This window comes from Heterodontus francisci, chromosome 15 (assembly GCF_036365525.1).
Source record: "Heterodontus francisci isolate sHetFra1 chromosome 15, sHetFra1.hap1, whole genome shotgun sequence".
NCBI classification, from domain to species: Eukaryota; Metazoa; Chordata; class Chondrichthyes; order Heterodontiformes; family Heterodontidae; genus Heterodontus; species Heterodontus francisci.
The window spans coordinates 22748198-22763359 of NC_090385.1; the positions used below are offsets into that span (position 1 = coordinate 22748198).

Consider the following 15162-nt stretch of genomic DNA (forward strand, 5'->3'; position numbering starts at 1 on the left):
TACCTGTTGATTTTTTCCCCTGATAATTGTTTCTGAAACCTTACCCACCACTGATGTTAAACTAACTGCCCTGTAGTTGGTGGGACTGTCCTTACACACTTTTTGAATAAGGGTGTCACATTTCCCACTGTCTAATCCTCTGGCACCTCCCCCAAATTTAGGGAAGATATGTTAGTTATATTGGTGTACAGTAGTTAGTTTCTTAGTAAATTTTTTAAAAAAGCTTGTAAAACATGTCTCTTAGTGTCCTTGTGCCCAAAAGAACCAGCATAATTTTAAAAGCCTCCTTGAAGGCCTACAAATAGACACAATTAATGGAAGCTTGCAATGATGATTAATTCGACTGGGTGTGTGGCTAATTTTGTGGCCATGGCCAGCTTCTAGCACAATCTTTTGTGCAAAATATCACAGCAACTCAATTTGCATTGGATGTAATTTGCATTTGAAATTCTGCAATCTTTTGCATGATTTGGCTGATTTCAGTCAAATTGCACTGAGATAAACACCGCAACCTAGCGGAAACCCCAGGTCACTATGTATTCTGAACCTGTTAAACATGTTAACTGTTATCTCCAGCTGACTTATGTTCTGTTACTTTGTTTTAATCTCCAAAGCACTATTTATAAAAGCAAGCTGGTTCAGTGGGTAAATTCAACCCTGATGTAATAGTATTCAATGAAACTGTTCAAGATGGTCCAAGATTCGATTCCTGGTCTGTGCCAAGATAAAAAATCAGCCAGAGTTCCTGCTGTTGGTCAGCAACCCCTTGCTGGAAAGTGATCATGTATGGATGTCGAGTAAGAATAGATCATGCTTAGCATTCTCCCACCACCCATAGACTTCACTGTTGGGCTCGTATATGAAGAATGGCCAATAATGTACCAGAAGGTTTCAGCTATGGCTCAGTTAGTCGTACTCTTGTCTCTAAGTCAGAAGGTTATGAGTTTAAGTCCCACTCCAGATACCTAAGCACAAAATCTAGGCTGACACATGCACACGACTGAGGGAGTGCTGCACTCGCAGAGGTGATGTCTTTTAATTGACTCATTAAACTGAAACCCTGTCTGCCCTCAGGTGGATGTAAAAGATCCAATGGCACTATTTTGAAGAAGAATAGGGGAGTTATCCCTGGTGCTGAAGCCAAAATAATACTAAAAATAGATCATATAGTCCTTATCACATTGCTGTTTGGGGAGCTTGCTGTGTGCTAATTGGCTGCTGTGTTTCTTACATTACAACAGTGACTACACTTCAAAAAAGTGCATCATTGACTGTAAAGCGCTTTGGGATGTCATTAGGTTGTGAAAGGCACTATATAAATGCAAGTCTTTCTTTTTTCCCATTACCCATCTAACTATACCTTAGCCTGAATGACTGACTTTACAACAGGAGGGCAGAAAATTGGAAATAAATCTATGTAAAGAAGTGAGTTACACGGAACAGGATCCCTACCTTTTCTCCCGTCATTCCAGGGAAACCAATAATGCCAGAGGAGCCTTTCGGTCCTGGTTGTCCTGGAAATCCTGGAGATCCTGGAATCCCAAAATCACCTGGTCTTCCTTTCTCACGCCCAGGGAGGCCTCTTAAGCCTGGCAGTCCAGGGGGACCAGGTGGTCCTGGCAAGCCTTTGTTTCCTATTTAAAAACAAATATAGAATTCAGTTTATCATTTAAAATTAACTCCATGGGGTAGAGTTTCAGCTTTGGGTACAATCGGCGAAATGAGCACAAACTGTGCCCAGAATTCCACCCGCTTTAAAAGTCTTCCCCCCCCCCAAGTTTACACTCAAACTCATTTGCATATCACTGAACGCAAAATGCGGCATGAACCAGTGCAATTGAGCAATGTTTTAAACTTGATTTTTTTTTTTTTAAACAACTTGTTTTAAAATATCTTCCTTGATATATTTAAGAGTGCTAAACTTGGTGCACTTTCATTAAGTACTTGAAAGTGGGTTTATCTCAAAAAAATAAGCATTTTTAATCACAGTGCCAATTCAGCACCTGTGAGTAACCCAATTTTAAATTATTGAAAATGACTTTTTTTTTAAATGTCCAGAACCATTTGCTAGTGAGATTGGGGTACAAAAGTCAGTTTCATAGTCAATTAAAAAAATTATATTCAAAAGCTTTTAATATTTGCCCGTTTGTGTGCTTGTGCCCAAAGAGCCGTCCTCATTTTTGAAGCCTCTTTGAAGGCTGGCAAACAAGTGCAAGTAGCAGAAACTCCCAAAGGGAATTAATTAACCCTGGGAGCATGGCTAATTTTGTGGGCCGGTCCAGTTTCTAATGAAATATTTTTTAAACTTGTGCAAAGAGTTACACTGAACATAATTTGTGATTAAAATTCTGCAATCATTTGCGCTGGTTACACCAATTTCAGGCAAATTGTGCGGAACAAACCAGCACAACCGAGTGGCAACTCCAGGCCCATATATATTAAATGGGTGGATAATGAATTTAGCATCAGTGCAGATATAGACATTAATTTTACCATTACCAACAATGTTTATAACAGTCCAAAAAAGGACAAATAGACCTGGTACTCCATCTGTTGTACCATGACCAGCTCTGTATCTATCAGCAAAGAGAGGGAACTGAGCAATGCACCATTGGCCTCATATCAGTGTACATTGCATTCAAAGCACTATATCAATTTGCTTGAAGGTGAAGAAGGATGAAATGGTACAGTCTGACTTTATTAAGAAAGTATTGTACAAAACAGGTGATTATTGACAGATGAACAACAGACTAGCCAAAACAGCATTCCATATCCAGTTCTTTGATGTAAAACCAGCATAGCACAAGATTATAAGATGGATACAAATAAGGAAGGCCAATATTTAATCCATTCAGAATGGCCCCATCAGCTATCACAGTATCCAAATGTTTTCAAAATCAATTCCAGGATTTTCACTTCTCTTACCATGCTTTGAAGGCCATTCCAGGCATTGACCACATATGTCATAGAGTCATAGGCCAGAGATTTGTGAGCAAGCTGCAAATCGCGGCGGCATTCTGATCCCGGCGGTCTTCAGGTGTGGATGCACCATCGCTGAGACCCTGAGATATTTCGGGCGGGGACTCATTTAAATGGAGGGGGCGGAGCGGCTGCCTCCAATGATGTGGAGGCAGCGGCTGCACCATCCCCAGCAACAGCGTCCAGCACCACTGTGCAGGTGTCATTTTAAAAGGGCTTCAAGCCCTTAGAAGCAATTTTAATTTTTAAAGTTATATCACGGTACATTGTCCCCAAAAAATTAAATAAAAGCTGGAGGCCTTTCCCACCTCCCTCCCCAAATTTTGTTTATGGGCCTGTATCACAAAAGTGAACTTTATTCCCAGCCTGAACTTTCCCCTCCAACCTCGTTACATTTGCCCTTCAAACCCTTCCCACCATCCCCACAGCCAATAAAAAGTGTTTTCCCTGCACCCCACCCACCCCCATTGTGATAATTTCACTCCTCCCCCCTCCCCACCAGTGTCATGCCTCAGAACTATGAACGGAGTTCCGAAGGCGCGTGAGTCCCGGCCAATGGCTGGAATATCGGCATGGGATGGCAGCCAGGGCAAGTTAAATTAATTTGCATTTATTTTACTTCATTTTAATATTTAAATGAAGACCCCACCGGCGAGCGGCACAGAGTGGGAGGGGGGGGGGGTGGGGTGTGGGTGGGGAGCGGGCCACACTGAGGCCACGCCGCCGCCTGTAAAATGCAGTGGCGCCATCCCGGCGTTGGAGGTCATGGTGGGCTTCTCCCAGAAGAATTTTCCGGGCCCCCCCCCCGCCACAACACCAGACACCAGAGGCCTCATGAAATTCCGGCCATTGAGTCATTTACGGCACAGAAGGAGGCCATTCAGCCCATCGAGTCCGTGCTAAAGAAGAACTTCCTGACATCAGTTATAAATTAACATCTAAAACCAGTTAACTTAGTGTGTTGAAGTCAATCTGATCATTGGGGCACTTCTAAGTGGCAGCTGACACAATATAGTAACACATTTGCTACTTGCCTGTCTAATACCCTGTTAGGTTTTTAGGTATTTTCTAAATTATTTCAGCCTTCCTAACTTAGATCATTCGCGTGGGTTAGTCTCAACATTCCATACCTTTGAATGCATCTTGTTTTGAGATCCAGATAACATTCCGGGGAAAACAAATAGCAAACCCTGTCTAATAGTTGCTTTTAGCCAATGGAGTTATTTTATGGCTCTATTAACATCTTACTTCATTCTTGAAAGCAATTGAGCATCACATTAAACCTAATTTACTTTCAAAAATACTAAGCTACTTTAATTAATTAACATAAAATGCACAAGCACATAAATAGCTCTCATATAATGTATTTAGATCCTTGTAGTAGAAAAATTATCAAACCTCTCAAAGTTAAAATAATAAAAATATTGTAAGTTTTAGAACAAAACTATTTCTTTGTAAATAATATTTAAGTATACAATGTGTTTCTCCTATCCCTCAGAAATTTCAAACAGTTGGTTCCTGACTTGCTTCTCTGAAATATTTAAACTGTCCCAAGGATAATATGGGATTTTCCAACTTTTTTTATATACTGGATAAAAGTTAGCAGGAATTCCTGGTCTGAAATTCAGAAAAAAGACAGCAAACTGAATCAATCACGCAACTTTGTTTAACATTGAATTCTCTCTCTCTGTCTGTCTCGCCCTCTCTCGCTCTATCTCGCCCTCTCTCTCCCTGCCTCTCTTCCTATGCCTATAACCAATGAAATTGGAAAGATTTTATCAGGATCCGCTTGGTGCATGACTTCTGGCTTCAGCTGGCTTCCGAACACAGTAACCGAGTTTAAGGGTACAGCCACCAAACCCTGAACAAAAATGCATTATTTTTGTTACGCCTACCCAATCCTAAATTGGATGTCACATTTAGTCACTTGGGACAGGACTCGCTAACATGTGGCATGGAGTGGTAGAAAGTACGTGTGTAGTCATCTTAATGCTGTGTCAACATAATTTTTTGAGGGCATTCCACTGAGGCCACTCTTGAGCACTTCCTTGTGGTCACAGGTGGAGCACCATTGGTAGATCAATGGGACAAGATTGCTTCTCATCCGGGGAATGGTGTGAGCAGGATAGGGAGAGCAAGGAACGAATGAGGCTGAAATTTTGATCGTATTGAAAACATGCCCACTAAATTGTTAGGTTATTGATTCATGATCACGCCAAATACATCATCGTGCTACATTAGTTTCCAACTTCATATCTAAGCCAACAATATATTTTTTAAAAAGTCCTTAAATGGGCTTGAATATGTAGAACTTATGCATTTGACCCAGTGAGTCAAGTTTCTAGGAATTAAGCCAATGAATCCTACATTTTAACGTAGTCTGCTGCTCATAAAATAAACATATTTCCAAACAGTTAGCAAATTCAGATTCCTTATTTTAAGAGAATATTTCATAAAAGGAGGGTTGGAATATTGCACCTTTATATGCCATGAAGACAATAAAGCAAATTATTTGATTGCATGCTCCTGATATGGAACCATGCCCACTGAGAGTACACATGGGGAAGCTGTGCATTCATAGCCATTGATTTCCTATTCATTAAAACAGCAAAGTCATGGACTGCATGCACACAATTTCCTGACATGATGTTTCCAGCTGGGATGGCTTTATGTTGGGAGTGTGCAATCAGGCAAATTTACTGTTGAATACATTGCTAAGGACTACAGTTTGGTCTCAATGGTTTTGCCATATCACATTGCTTAATTTTGGGACTTTGGTCCAACATAATTGAGCACCACACTTTCCCTCTCTACAACTCACAATTTTGTTTTACACCACAGTTACATTCTTATTAATGGTAGTTTTTTTGGCAGTAACTGATCCTCTTTTTCTGTACTTGTTCCCTTTGTTGCTCTCTATCTGGTGCCTCATCTGCTGAAAAGTGGAAACCAGCTGGATTCTCTTGGGTTGCCATGTATTAGAAAGACATGGAGAGACTAGAGGCTAAAACAGGCATTGGGCCCACTTGAATATGTTAATGAGGGGCCTAACCACCTGTTGATGGACCTCTCTACAAAATTTGTTCCTGGGGAGCGGGACAAGCTTCAGGCCTTCGCTGCTCAGGATTCTGCAGCAGCCCCTGCAGTTATGTTTTTAATAAAATTTAATTTTTAAAACCTTCCTGTGGAGCCAGGAGAAGCAGGAGTGCTCCTCCCACCCTAACTCCACGGTCCCGACTAGCGTCCCCCTTCCACAGCCCCAATTGCTTGACCTGAGTCCTCCCCTCCAAAACCAATGACTGTTCCTTGTAGAGGCACAACAGGCTCTGGCAGATTGCCCTGAAAGTGTACGTGAGGCTCAGGAACTAATTGTGGGGCTTCTTTGGGCCTCTCGGAATGGGCGCGCGCTGGCCTACAGCATGATGGACAGATCTAAGAGATACCAATTATGAACTAAAATTGTAGTAGGTAATCAGAAACAAAGTAGCACATCCTTCTTCCTCCAAATGCCACCTTTGATCAAATCGGACCAGATGATATAATTTTAAAATTAAAGAAAAATTACCTCTCGGTCCAGGAAATCCTGAAACCCCAGGGGTGCCACGGTCACCTCCCACTCCAGGTCTTGTAATTTCTTCGGGTCTAAATAAAGGTGGAGGACCGGGAAATCCATTAGCACCTCTATCACCTGAAGGAAAACAAGGAAAGCCGCTATAAACAAGCACTAAATTGTAAGCAGCCAATGATGTACTGTAAAGGGAATTGAACTGACGCACCAAAATGACTCATATGAAGCCCAAGAACCTAAACGTATCCAAACCACATAAAACAACTTGTTGTATACTTTGGCCCAGTCTACACCATCTTCAATTATAAGGGCGGCACAGTGGCGCAGTGGTTAGCACTGCAGCCTCACAGCTCCAGGGACCCGGGTTCGATTCTGGGTAATGCCTGTGTGGAGTTTGCAAGTTCTCCCTGTGTCTGCGTGGGTTTTCTCCGGGTGCTCCGGTTTCCTCCCACAAGCCAAAAGACTTGCAGGTTGATAGGTAAATTGGCCATTATAAATTGTCACTAGTATAGGTAGGTGGTAGGGAAATATAGGGACAGGTGGGGATGTTTAGTAGGAATATGGGTTTAGTGTAGGATTAGTATAAATGGGTGGTTGATGGTCGGCACAGACCCGGTGGGCCGAAGGGCCTGTTTCAGTGCTGTATCTCTAATCTAATCTAAAAGATGATTTGGAAGTTGCACAGCTATTGGCAGTTAAAGGAATTTACATACCTGAAATCTGGCACAAAGCAATCAAACAAACAAAATTATGTGTTTAAAATTAGTTCATAAGATATGAGTTGATTGAGTTCCCCTATCAGTTTAATGGGCAAAGGCACTGCCTGACAGAGATGAGTCTTATAGATGGAGAAACTTTCATTCCCGGTCGGCAAGGAATTTGTTGAGCTCCACTCAGAGACCAATACAGAAGCAGGCTACAATTGGCTCCAACATTCACTCGTAGGAAAGCAAATAAAAGGTTCCTGGCTCTGATCACCAGTTGGCACTGCAGGATTTCCCTCTGCAACAAATCTGAATACAATTATAAGCCACAATTTTAAATTGAGTTGGGAATCAGACAGGCAGGTAGCCGAAGCAAACCACCCTGACATCAGCAGTGCGAGGCATGGGATTTTTAAACTCCCGAGTCCCATCTGCATGCTACCAGGCATTTCCCACCAATAGGCAGGAACACAATGTTAGACTACAGGAGGCAGCCACTGGACAGCCTCGCAATTGGGAGTAGGGGAGGGGAAACCCGAGGCAGTGGATGCCTAAACGGTCCTTGTGACATCATCGGAGGCTGATCTGCATATTTAAATAAGTACCCTACAGGGTCTCTGCTCAGAAGAACAGCTTAAAATGTGGGAAGAGAGCTGGACCTTGGTGAGTAAGCCCCCAGGAGACTTTAACTGGTTTCTGCCAGCCAGACAGAGTTAAAATCACCCCCATAGATTCTGCTTTACATACGCAGAATATAAGCCGTCCAGTGTACTGGATCCTACAATGTGGAGCCCAGATTACCAGATCCTATTTGTCATTCGAGGCAATACCAGTAAAAAGGCTGAAATATTTACTTACCCTAAACAATTAAGTCAATGGCAATGCCATCTACTTGGGAGGGGGAATGATCTAAAAACAGCTTTACACTCCGGATCTGAATCTCACCTTTTTCTCCATTTCTGCCTGGGGGACCTGGAAAGCCTGGTCTCCCTGGGCTGCCTGATTCTCCTTTAATTCCATCATATCCTGGCCGGCCTGGTTGCCCAGGAATGCCTGGGAATCCAATCACGCCAAGAGAGCCCTTTTCACCTATGGTAAATCAAGACACGAAAGCAAATGCAATATAAACTTCAATCTGTGGCCAAACTTAAAGCAATGAAAAAGATAAGATAATAAATATTAAAACAGAAACAATATGGTTATGTAGTACTGAGCCAACAAGAGATATACCGTGCCCAATTGTAGAGACACACTGTCATGGCAGTTTACACATCTGCTCTATGCAAACAGACATGAAAATGGTATGCTTGTGGAGAAAGAGTTTTACATACACACAGATGTTAGTTTTCATAAGGAACACAAATTAAACTGATAGGGGAGCAACACAATTACTGAAACACAGAAATGTGCACCTTAGTAAACAGATTCATCGAGAGGATGGAACCTGTTCAAGAAAGCTGGTCTCTTTTATCAGCTAACTGTGAAGCTGAACGAGCAATTGAATAAGAGCATTGAAAAGCACGGAACAAGAAAAGGCTATTTTATCCACTCCTTTCCAAAGATCATGTACAATCCCAAAAAAGGATGCAAATCAAGAAGACATAAAAAACCATACAAAAAAAAGGTAATACACCTAGTTCAAACCATGCCCTCTTTCTGTTTGTGCAATTTCTTTGCTGTAACACGTCAACAAAAAAAGGGAATACATCAGACGCAGCTTATCATTTGGAAGTTGGTGATTATTAACTGTGTGGCGAAGTCATGTCAATTCTGTGCAGTATCACATCGAAGTTGGATTGCTTTCAGTAGGACGATTATGAGACAACTGCCCAACTCTTCAAACAATGTATCCGACATTACGCACAGGCATTTACAGCTGCCATGATGTCCACTGAACGTTTGAGTAGCAAAGCTAACTGCATAGTAAAGCACTATCAAATCTACTTCAACATTGTACCTTAACTCCAATCTCAAGGAACGACAGCCCTGTTATACAGGTGGGTATTTCCATTATTTTATCGCACATTCGGAGTGCCAAATTCAGTACCATTTTAGTATTGAAACCCGGGCTACTTTGTGCTCACTGTGACTAAGGGCTGGATTAAGACAATCACATGATCAACGTGTTTAGTGGTATTGTGGTCACCACAAAGAAGACATTCATCTCATCAGATTGGGCTGGTTTCAAACTCAGATCCGAGGGATTCAAAAATGCTCCAGCAATTTATTCCACCATTATATGTGTAATATTGTGTTTTGGGTGTGTTTTCAGGAAGGCTCGAATTTGGGGGATAACCTCCACTTAAATGCCAACTGAAAGCTGCTACACTGGCCACCTGGGAAACACGGCATTGCAGGAGATACAACAGATAAAAAATCTGACAAAATGACAGCTGAAAGTACTCAGGCCACAGCCCTAATTTTATGCAGAGGTGAACTTATTTATTTTGAACAGGTTGACCCCTGCCTAAAACAGTGCATACAGGTAAGAGTACAAGTGCATTAAGTATGTTTGTGCAAACTTTGCCAATTAGAATTTCCACCCTCAAAAGTTTTTTAAAAACACAACCAGTGATTCAATTATCACAACTTTCTTATTTTGCAAACAGTAACATTAATATCAGGAATAGGCCATTCAGCCCCTTGAGCTTGCTTTGCCATTCCATTAGATCATGGTTGATATGCACCCAACTCCAATTACCTGTCTTAGCTCCATATCCCTAGATACCCTTAGCTAACAAAAACTGAAGTGATCACAGTCCTGAAAGCCCCAATAGCATTCAAAGCCTTTTGAGGGACAGAATTCCACATTTGTGCCACCTTTGTGCGAAAAAGTGCTTCTTGATTTTTCTTCTAAATGGCCCAACTCTAATTTTAAGATTACGTCCCCTCATTCTTGATTCTCCCATCAAAGGAAATGGTTTCTCTTTATCTACCCCATCGAATCCTTTCAATATTTTAAACACCTCAATCAGATCAAATCTGGTAAAATGACTTGCAAGTCAGTTTATCAGGATGGTGATGCCTTTTAAAAATAAATAGATTTTTGTCCTTCGGTCTGTACTGATCTCAAAAGGATTGGTGATAGGGTTGAAATAATCAGCCTCAGCCATCTGATTTCTAGAACCAGGCCAATTCTCTCAGTGAGGTGATCAAACAAAAACAAAAACAAGTCATTTTGTCTCAGCAAACAGCCAGTAAAGATATAATGGACTTAATGGCTTCCATCTGTGTTGTAAACTTCTATGGTTCTATGATTCCTGGCTGTGATTTGAAGATAGAAATTACTCTCAGCAAAGTTATCCACACAAATGTTGCATAGTTGCTTTGAAAATATTACTGCCTTCATTAAAATGCAAGTGCTCCAGCAGCTTGAAAGATAACACTGCAGATAGTAAATGGGCACTGACAAATACTGCACTCAAGTTTAGTGTTGGTGCACAGCTAAAAATGCTTTGCACTGGTGCTATACTGGGAGTGTAAATTGTGTGTGAAGCCTGGACCAACTCTAAAGTGAAGGGCAGGAAGGGCCCTCCTCTAAGGAGCCTTGCTCCACTTAGCTTTGGGGTCAGGACAGGCACCTGCACCTTACCCAGGCTGTATGCATGCCCGGAATCCCGCCCACCTTCTTCTGGAATGAGTCTTTGCAAAGAAGGTCTGGAAAGAGATCTTTTGTGAAGGTTCATCCTGAGCAGCTCTGTAACTCAGGACTCCATATTCTACAGGCTGTACCCAGGGATGTACACCGAGACAAACATCAACTGCTACTGGAGGACCATCAACTCAGTGAAAGATGCTCTTTGGTCTGCATGAAACTTGGTGGTCTTCCAGTGCAAAGATCAGTCCATGATTGAGTGCTGCAGACTGTCACATTCCAAGGTCTGAGTGATGCACTAAAGCTTGGGGCAGCCGCTGCAAAGATTCAGTGGGGAAAGGCCACAGTCTAAGGCCCACCCGCCATAATACATGGAAGGCTGGAACTCATGTAAAAGGCTGTATGTTTGACATGAAATGTATAATGCAAACATACCCTGTAATTGAGGTGCCCCACTACATTTAAAGAGTGCAATGAAAGAAATTAAACTGTATTGCACTTACATAATTTCAAATTTGAACTGTTATGTAATGTACTTTTGCAAATGTTATGAATAAATTATATTTTGGATAAGAATGAGGCTATTTGTACAGTCAAACTGCAGTGTTAATGCAAAGCTTCATATCAACATTACAGCAGTGTGTAAATGAACCCTAAAAGACTCAGTGATTGGATGGGTGGGGGTGGAAATTTGGGTTTAATGTAGCTCAAAATGGGTGACAGAAATTCGGCAGCACGTTACCCAGCTCCTGTCCCATTTTCTTTTTCCCTCGGGGTATAAAATGGGCTGCCAATTTGCTAGCACCTAATTTGTGTTGCCACAGGTGGGATTTCACCTCCTTTCTCCTTGAATTCTAAATTTGAAATAAACACCACGAACGCTCTGCCAAATAACAAATAATACCAATCACGCAAAACAGTAAAACAAGAAAATTGTGTACCTTTCAATCCATATCGATTAAATAGTCCGATACGACCAGGCTCTCCTGGAGCACCAGGAAGACCTGGTGACCCAGGGTAACCTAAATCTCCTGGCATTCCTGGGAATCCCTTCATACCGGAAGGACCTGAGGGCCCACGATCTCCAAATGAACCTTTTGGTCCGGGGAAACCTGCAAGTAAGACCATTGACTTTTCAATTTCAAAACTTAGAGGAAAATAGGTGTAAAGATGTAACATTTTCAACTACTGCAAAGCAAAAAGCCACTAACTTAGACTAACTTGTTGGTTTAACTGGTTAGCATTTGCTGGGGTGACGAAATCCACTCTCTCTACATTGATTATTTTCAAACTTGGTTCTACTCAGATTCTAATACTCATCAAACATGTCCTGAGGTTATGAAAGGCGCTATACAAATGCAAGTCGTTTTTATCTTTCTTTCTTCACAAGCTATGCCAGTAAATACTCTCCTGGTGGTCAGGTCATACTCCCCTGAAGTATAGTCTGCACTCAGAGTAGAGTACCGCTGATATCAACCATCCTCCAGTAAGTAGCACCTCATATTGTAGTCATTTCCTGTGTGTAAACTTAGCCAGTGAGTGTTGACAAGTGAGTCCATTCATGTCCTTCCCAAAGCCCGTGCACACAGAAACTGTGGGTGATCATTGTTCTCCCAAGAACAAAAGAGCTGCATAACCCTTACCACCACCTCTGATAACATCAGCTAACTCAACACAGACCAGAATCAAACCTGGCACCTTTTGGTCCATGTGGTTCAGTTCCATACTGGTCACTTCAAGTACAAGCTGAGGAAGTATTGAAACCACAAGTAAGTACATCCAATGAGGTCCTAATACATACATTTCCCAGAGCGGTACACTTCAAGGGAAATAGTATTAAATCTTCAAGTGACGAGCTGAGAAAACTCAAGCAAATAGGTCAAAACCCATTGGAAAATGTCAGCTCATCACTCAATGCAGGAATAAAGCAGGAAGCCAATATATTGCATGAAACTACCTTTCTAAAGATACAAATATCGAGAAAGTTAGACTAATGTCCAACGATATTTCAGCCCCAGGTGCTTACTGCCTCTCAATGACTCAACACCAGAAGTTGCATCAACAGAAAATTAGAAATACTATTTTAGCCAAAGAACCAAAGGTTTTGAGAGTGAAGCAAATGCTTCCAACAATGGGGTTGCTGATCTGGATCATTCAGATGAACTATTAAAGTTAGTATAATACTTTCTCCCAGCAATACTGGTCCTTTTCAGAAACCCAAGAGACAGAGTGGCCTTGATATGAATCACCCACCCACCGCACCCCCCGCCCCCCACCACCTGCCACGATGATGGGTGGGGGTTGTTAAAAATGAAAAAATGGAAATGTGTCCCCAATCTGCCATTTTTAGGGCAGCAGGTTTTATGTTGTCTGAGTGCCCTGCTGTGGAGAGGCAGGTCACTTCATTAGCCTATTTAAATCAGGCACCCACCCTGCAATTGGGAACGTCATTTAAATTTAACATACACCGTGCAGGTTTCCTGGGGACAATGAAAGGGAGATAGGAACTGCCGGCTCCACAAGTGCCTTTTCCAGCACTTCTTCTAGGCTAAGATGGACAGGAGTGTTTCCACTACCGGCCTATTAAGGAAGCCTTTGACTTCCCTTTTGCCAATCGTGGCCTCTCTCTCCCCCTTGCTTGTCGCACCAGCTTCTGCAAGCCCCAATCCATGATGGTCTCTCTCACCTCACCCCACCCCACCCCCCAAGCCCCGATTGCTGACCTCTCCACATCACCATCACTGCCGGCCTCCTCCTCAAGCCTCGAATGCCAACCTTCCCCCTCCTTCATTGCTGGGGACCACACTCACAGACACACTTCCCTCTTTCTTGCAGGACAAGGTGATTTAAAACTGCAAGAGGCAGCATCTAACCAGCAGGGGGTGGGCCAGGTTTTATGTCCTTAACCCTATGGAGGAGACAGCGCTCACCATCATTGGAATGGCCCTTGCTGAAGCTGTGGCCAGTGGCGGGGCTGAAATCATTGAAGTTGACAGCACCCTGATACCTAATCCTCCTTCTCACATCCCACTTCCCTCTCAGCCCACACTCTCTTCTGATTACAAGCTACAGATGGTGAAAGCATGAACCTTTTGCTTTCCCCCCCTCCCCTCACCAGAACCCTACCCTACTGCCTTTCTCATTTCAGATACCCAAAAACTGCAACCTGGCCAAGCAGTGGTGGAGGAAAAAGAAATGGAAAAGCTGGACAACAGTGACAAAGAAGAAACACTGTCACTCGCTCTCACACTCGCATTAACCAGCTGAGATAGTTACACTGTGTGTACTTCAGAGAATAGTTTAGAGGCATGATCATCACGTGGTGAGAAAAAGGTGCAAGCAGCCAAGAGAACAAGGGTAGCACAGGTGCCAGCTCATGGGAGGGTAAGGTCACACACAAATTCTACTACATTGGACTCAGGTGAGGACTTTGATGGAGTGGTCTATAGAAAAAGGCTGATCGGTATGCTTGGTGTATTGGGAAGCCTGCCAACAAGCCTATGGTCAATGTCAAGGAACATGGAGGAGTCCGGCACCAACTTGGCACAGGGCTTTGTGCGGACCTTGGAGCCCATCCTTTCCAGCATAGAAGTGGTGACCAACTCCACAAGAATACTTGTGGATCCAATCATGATGCAGCTTCCGATGACCCATGTCTCAGCTTCCATTGTAGCACAAGCAGAAGCCACCCAACGTCCGGGTGCTGCAGTGGAAGCTCAGACAGAGGTTATGAAATCTCAGGTTGCTACCATGCAAGCTCAGATTGCTGTCATCATGGCTGCAGCTATCAGCGTTCAAAGGTGTCACAGCGGTCCAGCAATTTGTACTCCAGAAGATTACTAGGATTGCTGAGGCCCAGTGAGAGTGGCAGTGGCAGCATGACTTGCTATCCTCTCTCAGGATGACAGCATTGGTGCTCCCACCACTGCCCTCCACCAGTGCTCTTGCTATTGTCTGTCAGCCAGCTAGCCAGTCCAGACTGCTGCCACCTATGCCAAGATGGTGCAGTCCGAAGTTGGGTCTTCTCGAGCCAGAGTTGCTCGAGGACATCCTGCAAGACCATTTGCAGTCTCCCCCACTGAAAGTCAGTAGCCATCTGCCAAGCATGCTGCAGACACTGGCATAACACTGCGTATGGGGCACTAGGACAGGCAAAGGCACACAGAAAACAGGAACTAAGGAAATGCACAAGGGTGAAGAGTTGGCTTTTGTAAGGAATATGGCATGGTTTGATTTCTAAATTTGGTTTGGAAGGTTTGTTTTGTGATGGCTTTTATTTAAGCATTGTGGCCAAGAGGACACTATGATGGAGGGAA

General features: G+C 42.9%; 1 protein-coding gene across 4 annotated transcripts in view; it reads right to left on the reverse strand.

Annotated features, from left to right (window-relative positions):
* The window catches only part of col4a6 (collagen, type IV, alpha 6), a 402270-nt gene that overhangs the window by 46452 nt on the left and 340656 nt on the right, over positions 1 to 15162 (reverse strand). For all 4 annotated transcript variants that reach the window (XM_068047226.1, XM_068047223.1, XM_068047225.1 and 1 more), the window contains 4 exons: positions 11788 to 11958; positions 8197 to 8340; positions 6545 to 6667; positions 1453 to 1634 (listed from right to left, as the gene is read on the reverse strand). In XM_068047226.1, the coding sequence (XP_067903327.1) occupies positions 1453 to 1634; positions 6545 to 6667; positions 8197 to 8340; positions 11788 to 11958 (620 nt within the window). The remainder of the gene's footprint in view (positions 1 to 1452; positions 1635 to 6544; positions 6668 to 8196; positions 8341 to 11787; positions 11959 to 15162) is intronic.